The 12,349-nt window shown below is 38.9% G+C and overlaps 1 protein-coding gene across 2 annotated transcripts in view; it reads right to left on the bottom strand.

Moving 5' to 3' along the window:
* The window catches only part of PDE4D (phosphodiesterase 4D), a 442,846-nt gene that overhangs the window by 381,707 nt on the left and 48,790 nt on the right, over window positions 1-12,349 (bottom strand). Inside the window, exon 1 of one of the 2 annotated variants that reach the window (XM_086479626.1) lies at window positions 7,863-8,134. The exons of the other annotated variant lie outside the window; for it this stretch is intronic. Coding sequence (XP_086335752.1) covers window positions 7,863-8,134 — 272 coding nt within the window. Of the gene's footprint in view, window positions 1-7,862; window positions 8,135-12,349 lie in introns of those variants that run through there. 2 annotated transcript variants of the gene reach the window in all.

The following is a 12,349-nucleotide window of genomic DNA, read 5'->3' as shown; positions in this document are numbered from 1 at the left end:
CCGACAAATTTAGAGGCCTTCTGTGACAGGGTTACAGTGCTGGTGGATAAGGGAGCAGCAAACGACATCATCTACCTGGACTTGTGTAATGTGTTCAACACTGTCATGTACAACATCCTTGTCTCTAAATTGGAGGGACATGGATTTGACAGATGGAGCACTCAGTGGATAAGGAATTGGCTGAATGATCGCACTCAAATAGTCACATTCAATGGCTCAATGTCCAAGTGGAGACCAGTGACGTGGCATTCCCAGGGCTCAGTATTGGAACCAGTGCTGTTTAACGTCTTTGTCAGTGACATGGACAGTGGGATTGAGTGCACCCTCAGCAAGTTTGCCAATAACACCAAGCTGTGTGGTGCATTTGACAAGCTGGAGGAAAGAGATGACATCCAGAAGGACCTTGACAGCCTTGAGAAGTGTGCTTGTGGAATTCTCATGAGGTTAAACCAGGCCAAGTGCAAGGTCCAGCACCTGGGTCTAGGCAAACCCAAGCACAGATACAGGCTGGGCAATGAGTGGATTGAAAGTAGCCCTGGGGAGAAGGACTTAGGGGTGCTGGTGGATGAAAAACTGAATATAAGCCAGCAATGTGCGCTTGCAGCCCAGAAAGCAAATCACATCCTGGGCTGCATCAAAAGTGTGGCCAGTAAGTTGAGGGAGGTGATTCTCTGCCTATACTCTGCTCTCATGAGGTCTCACCTGCAGTACTGTGTTCATGGAACCATAAAACAGTTTGGGTTGGAAGAGACCTTCAAGATCATCGAGTTCAGCTCTGGGTCCCCCAATAAGGAAGACATGGACATTTTTTAAAAGGGCAGAAAGGAGGACCCTGGAACTACTGACCCGTCAGCCTCACCTCTGAGCCTGGGAATATCATGGAACAGATCCTCCTAGAAGCTGTGCTAATGCACATAGAGGATAGGAAGGTGATTTGAGACAGCCAGCATGGCTTGACCAAGTGCAAGTCCTGCCTGATCAACCTAGTGGACTTCTATGATGGAGTGACAACATCAGTGGACAAGGGAGGAACCACAGATGTCATCTAGCTGGACTATTGTAAGGCACTTGACATGGTCTCCCACAACATTCTTCTCTCTCTAGATCGGAGAGATATGGATTTGATGGGTGGACTGTTTGGTGGATAAGGGATTGGTTGGAAGGTAGCTTCTGGGTGGTGGTGGTCAATGGCTCGATGTCCAGATGGAGATGAGTGACGTGTGGTGTCCCTCAGGGGTCTGTACTGGGACAGTGCTATTTAATATCTTCATCAATGACATAGATGGTGGGGTCAAATGCACCCTCAGCAAGTTTACAGATGAGACCAAGCTGGGTGGTGCGGTTGACACTCCTGAGGGACAGGGTACCAACCAGAGAGACCAGGACAAGCTTGAGAAGTGGGCCTGTGTGAACCTCATGAGGTTCAAGGAGGCCAAGTGCAAGGTCCTGCACTTGAGTCGGGGCAATCCCTGGTGTCAATACAGGCTGGGGGCTGAAAGGATTGAGAGAAGCCCTGCTGAGAGGACTCGGAGTACTGGTGGATGAAAAGCCGGACATAAGCTGGCAATGTGCGCTTGAACCCCAGGAGGCCCACCTTGTCCTGGGCTGTATCAAAAGAAATGTGGCCAGCAGGTTGAGGGAGGTGATTCTGCCCCTCTGCTCCACTCTGGTGGGACCCTACCTGCAGTGCTGTATCCAGCTCTGAAGTCTTCAGCACAAGAAAGACATGGACCTGTTGGAGCTAGTGCAGAGGAGGGCCACAAAAATGATCAGGGGGCTGGAGAACGTCTCCTGATGAGACGTTAAGAGAGTTGGGGTTGTTCAGCCTGTAGAAGAGAAGGCTCTGAGAAACCTTCTAGTGGCCTTCCAGTACTTAAAGGGGGCCTACAGGAAAGACGGGGGCAACATTTTTAGCAGGGCCTGTTGCGATAGGACAAGGGGCAATGATTTTGAATTGAAAGAGGGTAGATCTGGACTAGATATAAAGAAGAAATTTTTTAGGATGAAGGTGGTAAAACGCTGGAATGAGTTGTCCAGAGAGATGGTGGATGCCTGACCCCTGGAAACATTCCAGGTCAGGTTGGATGGGCTTTTGAGCAACCTGATCTAGGTAAAGATGTCCCTGGTCAGCTGCAGCGGGGTTGGACTAGATGACCTTTGGAGGTCCCTTCCAACCCGAACTACTCTGTGATTCTATTCTATGATTCTGTTGGAGTGAGTCCAGAGGAGGGCCATGAAGATGGTCAGGGGACTGGAGCACCTACCCTATGAGGACAGGCTGAGAGAGCTGGAGTACTTCAGTCCGGAGAAGAGAAGGCTCCGGGAAGACCTTATAGTAGCCTTCCAGTACCTAACAGGGGCCTACAAGAGAGCTGGAGAGGGACTTTTTACAAGGCCATGTAGTGATAGGATGAGGGGTAATGGCTTTAAACTGGAAGAGGGTAGGTTTGGATTAGATACATAGAAAAAATCCTTCACTATGAGGGCGGTGAGACACTGGAACATGTTGCCCAGAGAGGCTGTGGATGCCCCTTCCCTGTCAGTGTTCAAAGAAAATAATAAAGGCCAAAAAAATCAAGAACATGTATGCAATGACTTCATACTTCCAAGTAAATAGACACAATTTAGTTGCTATGTTGCACTGACCTTACTATCCTGCTCCAAATATTTATGCTTCTTGCTTCTCCTCACTTTCTTACAGAAAGGAATTTTTCATGGAAAATAAAGGATAGGTGACTTCCCACACGAGTTAACTAGAGTTGTACAATTTAAAGTATCTAAACATCATTCCACAGACTTCTGGACATCTCACACACACTGGCTGTTCACACAGCTGGAGAGCCAACAGTCTCCTTTCCTGTAACTGAAGGCCGCCTCTTCTCACAAATCCCAGCATGTGTGATCCACCCAAATAATCTCTCCTGCCAAAATGCATTGGGGTAATAAGTGGCTTAGAAAAGGCATAAGAAGAGCTAACCAACACAATACATAAATTCGTCGAGCACATACCAGAGGACTCCATTTATCTTTTCTGTGTTGGGTAGTAATACAGAATCACAGAATAGTAGGAATTGGAAGGGACCTCTGGTGATCATCTAGCCTAACTCCCCTGCCAAAGCAGGTTAGCCTAGAGCAGGTCACACAGGAATGTGTCCAGACGGGTTTTGAATATCTCCAGGGAAGGAGACTCCACAACCTCTCTGGGCAGCCTGTTCCAGTGCTCTGAGTAAAGAAGTTTTTCCTCATTTTCACGTGGAACTTCCTGTGTTCCAGCTTGTGCCTGTTGCCCTTGTCCTGTCACTGGAGAGCACTGAGAAGAGCCTGGCCCCATCTTCTTGACACGCCTCCCCCCCCCCCGCCCCCCCTTTAGGTATTTATATGTGTTGATAATGTCCCCTCTCAGTCTTCCCTTCTCCAGGCTAAAGAGCCCCAGGTCTCTCAGCCTTTCTTCACATGAGGAATGCTCCAACCCCCTAATCATCTTCGTAGCCCTCTCCTGGGCTCTCTCTAGTAGTCCCCTGTCTCTCTTGGACACAGTACTCCAGATGTGGCCTCACCAGGGCAGAGTAGAGGAGCAGGAGAACTTCCCTCGACCTGCTGGCAACACTATTCTTAATGCACCCCAGGACACCATTGGTCTTCTTGGCTACAAGGGCACATTGCTGGCTCATGGCTAACTTGCTGTCCGCCAGGACTCCCCGGTCCCTCTCTGCAGAGCTACTCTCAAGCAGGTCAACCCCCAGCCTGTACTGGTGCATGGGGTTATTCCTCCCCAAGTGCAGGACCCTACACTTGCCCCTGTTAAACTTCGTTATATTTCTCTCTGCCCAGCTCTCTAGCCTGTCCAGATTACACTGAACGGCAGCACAGCCTTCCACTATATCTGCCACTCCTCCCAGCTTCGTATCATCAGCAAATTTGCTGAAGATACACTCTGTCCCTTCATCTAGGTAGTTGATGGATATATTAAATAAGACAGGCCCTACTACTGACCCTGGGAACACCACTAGTCACAGGCCTCCAGCTGGACCCAGCCCAAATGATCACAATGTGCTGCTGCGTCATTATACTGACCAGATCTTAAAGCATTATGATTCCTTTTAAAATAATAAAATATAATGCAGATTTCTGAGGAACTTGAATTGATTTTGGCTAGAGTATATTTAAAATCCTGCCACAAAGCTTTGAAATACTTGTTTCTTTTCAGTTGTTATGTTTTTTTCCTATAGACTGTAGATTGACATTGTCTATAGAGACTGAGAGTGATCCAGGCTAAAATTTCACAATAACTTTTAATTTCACAGTTATAGACAAGACTAGCTGTAACACTCTCTGAAGCTGTAACTTATTGAGAAATTTCTCCAACAAGAATTAAGATCTGATGCATCTCTACCACTTAAAACCTTCTATTTCAACTCACTTAGTGCTGTATTTTTTCATCTCTAAAATCCTATAATTAGTGGGTTATCTTTCAAGTATTAGAATTAATTCAGTTACAGCTGGGGAAGGATAAAGAAGAAAAGGAAGGAAAAAAGGACTCATAAAATGTCTGAGGTTAATGGCTAGTGATGAACTCTGAGTTGAAAGAAATATTGGCAAATTTTCCATTACACTCTTATAAACAAAACCAAGTTATATAGCCACATTTCTGAACATAGTGCGTGGAAACCTCCTACTAAAAACAAATTAAAAAAATAACCTATGAAGTCATGCCTTCCTGAACACAACTGTTACGGTGAGAACAGTTGTAAATAATGGTTTCATCAGTTTCTCAAGCACTCCCTAGTAAATGTCCCAGTTTGTGTACAATTTTCACGACAATTTTTATACAAGACATGGTTTTCAGAAGACATGGTTTTCAGAAGACACAATGGTCCAACTTTTCTAGAAAGAAGAACCATAGGGCTTCTTAAAGAGGTCTTAAAGGCTTACATACTACACCACCTTTTTTAACCACAGGTAGGTACATGCCTCTTACATGATATACCATTGCCCCACTGTGTAAACGGATATCTATGTGAACGTTGCATCCTATGACTGTATACCTCATCACATAACAAAAAAAGAAGACATTTTCACAGTTGACAATCAGATCATTTATGCAGTCCTTACAAGACTGAATGTTCGTGCCATATGACTAAAAATGATAACTCAATTATTCATGTAAAAAGATAACAGTCACATGATAAAGAAAATGCATTTTGGTGTCAACATTTCTACATCCCAGGCCAATACAGAGGGAGAGCTATGGGCCTTATGAAATGAAGCGGGAAGAACCACGTTGCCAGAACAATTCATCAATCTGCCACCTACTTCTTGATTGTATCTGAACGGCATTTCAGAGACGAAATCAGGGAGGTGGGTACTATCTAAATGAGTTGTTCTGATGCACTGGATCTGTGGTGGCAGTATTTGGCATCACTGTGACACACAGCAATATCTTTAGTGTTACACATTTAGTTCTTATGCTACCCACATATATAAACTTCTAATCATAAGAAAAACATAGGAAAATACTAAATTTATAAAACTAGTGGTATTTTGCAAAGTCAGAATGACTTTCCAACTTCTTGGTTGTTTGAATAAGATCATATTATTAAAATTTTTAATAACTGTGTGAACGATGAACTAAACAAGAAATATGTATACTCAAATTCAACAATTATTCTTAAAGTACAAAACAGATTAAATTAGAAATACAAGAAAATTAGAGCACTTACAAAGAAAGTCATAACTATGGTGGAACAAACTGTGTGCACTAAAACCAGAATGGATCCTCCATAGTACAAAATTCTGGATTAAGCTGACAACTACTCCGTTTTCAAAAACTGTTTTTACATGTCTATCACACAGCATCTCAGTTTTCTAAATAGATAACCAAGACCTATCAGTAAGTAAGGACTTGATGGCATTTAGCAGCAAAAAAATTTTGTAAGCTCACAGTTGTACTTCTGCTTCCCTTCATATGCCTGTAAGTCTGATCACATATATTATTGCTTAAGATTAGTGGTTTTTCTCCTCCACCCTTACTCCTGAAATACTATTCTTCTTTGCAGGTTCTCAGGTAATTTGTTGTAACTCCCTGCTTGACTCTCTACTTCTCTACTTGCTGAAAAAAAAGTGCTGCTAAGCTGAGCCAGTCTTACAAATCATTTAGAAATAACTATGAATTGTTCATCAACAGTATTTTGCAGGCCTAGTATTTCACGTATTTGGGAAAAAACCAAGTGTTTCCTACACTCCACATCATGCTGAAAAAGGCGCTCTACCCAAACTCAAAACTTTCTGAAGCTCATTAGAGGAAGTGCGTTGTTTAAACAAAATTTCACTTTTTAGTACTATGCCAGCCTTTGCCCTTTCATGTTGCCCAAACCTGTTTGTTCACTTCATCTGTCCCTTTTAATACCCTTCCTTTCTTTGTCATCTTAAATTGTGTACAATAACTGTCATAACACACACGTAATTGCACATGATAATTTCCCTCTGTAAACTTTCACAAATTCTTATTTATTTTCGTCATACAATGTAAAACAGCTCTGCTGATTTATTTTTATCCTGTATGTTCTTATGTATAGACTGTTTTATAAACTATATAATGCAGTTATCTCTGAAATCTCTCAGTTAGAGATCCTTAATATTGTTGGGATTTATGCATAACTAAAGGATAAAGTTCATGTTAAAGGAACAAGAAATATCCTAATTTAATTCTGTTTTCTCTGTTATATGTGCAATTTCTGACCAGGTACACTAGTTCCAGAACAAATTCTCCTTATGTATAAAGGCACACTTGTTTTTCCTCATCCTTTTCAAGGGTAAAAATATTATTTTATCAAAGGAGTATTTTAGGTACACACATACATAGTAAAGAATTATGTACAAAGGTATACAACGTGCAATGCACATATCAGTCACATAGCTATGGTGTAAATCTAATTTCAGACAAATGAAGATAAACTTGAATAGCATAGCCATTTGTTGCTTAGAATGCATGACTTTCTTTGCACGTATTTCATTGCCCTCCTTTCTTTATATTACATTATTATTTGAAAAATAACGGGCGAAAAATAATGAAGGAAAAAACAGAACACAGCAAGACCTCAGGACATCAAAGCAAACAGGAATATATTATTAAGTTACAATAATCTCATAAATAACATTTTAAAAAAATAATAAATCAGTAATGAAATTATGCTGCTGTTTTACAGAAGGTAGACGCAACAAAATGAATGTCTTTTATAGATTTGGTCACAAACACGTGTCTAAGAAATGATTGAGTTAACTAAATAGTAGTACTAGTGAATCATTTAACAAGAGTTTCCCTTTCCATCTTTGGTCTGTTTATTCTAGCAACTGCTGTAATAAAAATCACTGTTTCATATACAATATCTATTCCCACCATTTTTGTTTATCATGTCCTCCTTAATTTTAGTGCTGTTAAAAGATAAACAAACTTAAGTTATTCTGCTTATGGACAGAGGGGTCATAAATTGACAATAAATAAATAAATAAAAACTATATTTCAAACATACATTAAAAAAAAATTTGCCTACTCGCTCTGGCCTGAACAGCACAAAATGAGTACTTTTTCTTCTTAAGATTCCAGTTTTTATTTCTTGGGGAGGGGAAGAGGAAATAAAGTAGCTTTTATGCAAGCAAATATATATTTTCTTGCTTTATATAAATTATTATTTTAAACTTTAGGTCTGAAATTAACTTGAGTCACAAATTAGAACTGTCTTTTTCAACCAGAGGCATTCATGCAGAGATCAAACTGACAAATATAAGCACTGACATCGAGGAGATAAATGCTCTACAAAATAAAAGTTCATCTGACATTTCATGACAACTTGTTCAGTGCTTACCAGGTATGTGCCACAGTGAAACGCCGTTGTTTTGGTATGTTGCTATTTAAAAGCATCCTGCGCAAAAGTCTTGGAGAGTTTCGAGGAGAAATAACTGGAGAGAGCCGGGGAGAAACAGATGAAGATTTCCTAGATGTCCTAGATGGCTTTTCATGTTGCAACAAGTTTTCCCTCAGGGTCTTCACAAGATCTTCATTTAACCATGGATTTTGACAACGTGTATTATCCACTCCAGGAACAGCCAAAATGTCTGGACTTGTCTGCTGAGCCATGTTTCCCGAGGAAGTTTGTTATTAAGATCTAATACAATCGAATATTGGCTTAACTGCTTAAAATATTTTCTTTCTAAATCAGTTCCCAAGAACTGTGTAGAGCTCCAACCCCAGTTCAGCCTATTCTGTTTTCAACATGGTGTCGCCGGCCCTCAGCGTCTCTCTATAGATAATGATCTACGAAGGAAAAAGCAAGCTAACTCCTCCACAGAAACCTATTAAACATTACCTCTCCTCTCACAGCCTGGCTGCCAAAGATCACTTATTAGCTACCACAGCCAGTGAGCATGGGAGGAAGAAACTGCTTTAGCATAGCCTTTGTCGGAGCTGTAAAGCTGCCTGTTAAACTATTGGAACTAATGTGCTGCAGCTGCTTGAGTGACTTCTGGTTATGTACACAAAAAGTGCTGGAGGAGGGCTTAAACATGAGATGTGCGCTCATTTTGTTTGGTTATTCTTTCCATTTGCTTATTCCTGCACCTTCAGGAAGGCTGACAGGAAGGGGGACTGCTGAACAACTTCTGTTTCCTCCAGGATCTACAGTATTTATCTCTGTAGTCCCTACTTACAAATCAAGACGACAAACTTTCACCTCTTAAGCTAACTAGCAAATACTACAATTTAATAATGTAAAAGGGTTTAAGTTCTGCCTTCTCCCTCCCCACCCTCCCAAGTTAGTTTATCATAACCAGTGTTCAAATGCATTTAGCGAAGGCTAATACCCACTACCTTACATTTTCCAGAAAAACGAAACATCTAAGATCTGCACACAAACTGAAATTAGATTATGTCAGCTACTAACATCTGTTTAATGAGATGTTCTTAATTCAGTATATTATCATATCATGACCATTACTTGAACTAAGGAAGAGTCTTTTTTCTGTTCACAGCTAGTGGCGAAATAAACTATCAAAAGATATTAAAAGAAAACTTCCAAAATATAAAAAGGCAAAAGTGCTTGCATTTATTTGGTCAATATATACTGCTATTAAATTTCATTTTTAGGATAGATTTTTTTTTCATGGCATTATACAAACAAGATATTGGTGCAGTTTTCTGATCCAACAAAAAGTTTTGTCAATTAATCCTGAGATGTATTTTTTCATTTTTATGACTTGATAATGACAAATTTTTTATAAACATGTTCAATTTTGTTCATAGCTTGCTGATAGCAGATGAAGACCTGTAATAACTGGAGGTAAGCTAATATTTGTTTAAGCTTGGCACATTCATTTTTAAGGGAACAACAACAATCTTTTCAGTTATAACCATGCTTGCTGTTCATCTCACAGGAACAAACCATCACCATTTTGTGACAGAACACTGGTTACATGTAATTTTTGTTAGTGCAATACATTTTTCCTCTTTTACTTTGTCTTACAATCCAGCTTTCCTTTGTGGATAAGAATTTCCTTTGGAAGCACACAGAGTGTTCAGGCTTTTGATGGGGTGACCACAATCACAGGTGTGAAAGGCAAATACTGTTTTCTGTCTTATGGCAAAATCAGAAATCCCGTAAAAGCAGCATTCTGTCACAATGGAGAGGAATCACTTTTGTACTTAGCACCAAAACCACAATCCCTGATGAGGGTTTTAAAGAGAACATCATGATGCTGACAGAAGTAGAGCAGAACAGCAACTGAAAGGTCAGCTTACATTAAGAATGACATTGCTATCAGGTGTCAGGCCCATTATGTAGACAAGTTTAACTGTACTGCGTCATATGTGAAATTTGATAACAATGTATTTACAAATTTAACTCAATATTGAACGGCACCACAGAATGCAGAAATCACTGTGCATTATGTGTTTGTGTATTTTTCTAAAATTTTATAATTTAATCACTATGTAAAAGCTAACACTGACCTAGAATAAAACCCAGATATTAATAAAACTAGTAAAATAAAATTTTAAACTACGTTTCATTAAAAACAAAATTTAAACGGGAAATGTAGTGTTAATACAGAGACAGAAAAAGAATTGGACTAAATCCTAACTAACACATAACTAACACAATAACTGCTTCCACTCTTTTTCAGTTGGAAAAGTGGTACACATAGCACTGATCCTCAAGAAGTAGACGAAGTAAAAGCATCATATATGAAAATGGTTTTTTTATAGCTACGGAGAACAAACATATCACCTCTCTATTAGTCTATTATTCTTTCTTTATAAAAAACCACTAGCAATTCCATATGAGTCTAGTATTTTTTTGAAACAACACAGTCTGCATAATGAAAGCTACAATATTTTATGCTATGAAATACTGCCATCTGACGTCTATTCCAAAGCATGGGCTTCAGATAGCTGCAGTGGCTTTATAAAACTAGACAAACCGACCCGTTGGAGATCAATGAATCAATGACGTCAATAAGACCATTAACATTTATTACAGCGGGGCCGGGATCATGCTTTCATTTGCACTATGTTACAAAGATAATTCTAGAAGAGGAAAGTATTAGTCCACAGATCAGCAGTTTTATTACCCTTGTTCTTAAAAATACTAGAAAAAAAAATTTAAAAAAAATTCTGCAAGTACTAAATGAGACCTTCACATGCTCAGAACCTCAGAACAATAATCTTAATGACTATAAAAAGTATCAAAATACAAATGATTTAACAATATGTCAAGCTAACCTATGTAGTACCTAGCACATATATGTACTATGAAAACTCTCAAACATGCTCATGAAGTTGAATGAAAGCCTTTGGACTGATTTTATTATAGACTAGAAACATGAATAGCCTTCACTGTAATAAAAAGCAGAGGTCTAACTCCCAGTAATATTGAATAACCACTATGTGAGTTAGACAAACTGCTTTCTTACAGTGACTGGGGCAAAGACGAGGCAGGAAAAGGGCACTAGCATGAGGTAGCCTACCCAGGTGCTAGAACAAAGCCTTGAAAGAAATCTATTACATAAGGAAAAATTATTATTTCCAGTTTAATGTGTCTAGATACACATTAAAAAAAGACAGCAAAGTACAATATTTATTTTTTTTCTAGAAAGATTCTGATTAATTAAGGGACAGCCCTACTTGACTGTCTTTTAATAAGGACATATCTAATTTTCCTACAAAGATCACCACAATTATTATTAAAACTGGAAAACATTGTCAGCCACTCCTTTGAAAAACTTCCTCAGGTAAAGAACAGTATATGTTAAGAAAGCACAGGGTACAATTCCAAAAATTGCTGCAGAGTTTTTAATCAAGATTACAAAAAAAAAAAGAAAATTAATTTATTTTTCCCCATAAGTTAATTTTTTGGGCCCTTCCCCAATGCTGCTCGTCAAATGAGATCAATGAATGTGGTCTGTGAAATTCCACCAAAAAAGGTACTTACTGCTTCTTTTGAAACAAGAGCATTCAAAAGCTGTTACAGATCACTTTCTCAAAATGTAATAGCGATAGTGCTTTAAGCATATCCATGTTGTATGTCCTAAGGGCATTTGGTTCACTTTCTGATTAAATGTTCTAATTTAAGGAACTCACAGTTAAATCTAATTTTGCAGGTTTTTGTTAGTCACAGCTGCATAGGTAAAAGTTATATCCAGACCAGATTTAATTTTACATGCTATACATTCAACTAAATCATCACAAGGCCTAGGACAAAAATAGAGAACTAGAACCTCCTTGTAACAGAAATTCAGTATTATAAAAATTTAGAAGTTCTAGTAGTTTCTATCATCTTCCAGCGACCACTGGAAGATACTAAAAAATGAAATCTAAGCATTTTTGCAAACTTTCTTATGAAATATGTTTCTTATAACAAATGTACTTAGATATTACAGGCTTAAAGTGCTCATATTTCTGTCAATTGTGAAGACTATGAAGAGCTACAGCATATAGAAGAGAATAAGCTAATAGGTTTTGCATATAATACTTGCAAGATTAAACATGTATTTGATCTCACATAAACGAGACTAAACAAGGATTAAAAAGTAATTCCTGCATTACAACTACATTTGAACACATAGTATGATAAAGTTAATTTAATAGTACAACTACCCATCAACATATAAAATATATTATGCAATATGGCTATTTTAAATTACCTTTAACAGAATTATTCTTGTTAGAGTGTAAACGCAGTCACTCACAAGGAGCAAAAGAACTCTTTCACATAAAATATGAAGAGGAAAAGTTATTAAAATATCTTACTTGGAACCAAGCAGAGAATTCCAGACACATAGGAATGCAAGCAAAAAAACC

This window comes from Leptosomus discolor, chromosome Z, assembly GCF_034619465.1.
Source record: "Leptosomus discolor isolate bLepDis1 chromosome Z, bLepDis1.hap2, whole genome shotgun sequence".
NCBI classification, from domain to species: domain Eukaryota; kingdom Metazoa; phylum Chordata; class Aves; order Leptosomiformes; family Leptosomidae; genus Leptosomus; species Leptosomus discolor.
This window is presented reverse-complemented; position numbering and strand designations above follow the sequence as displayed.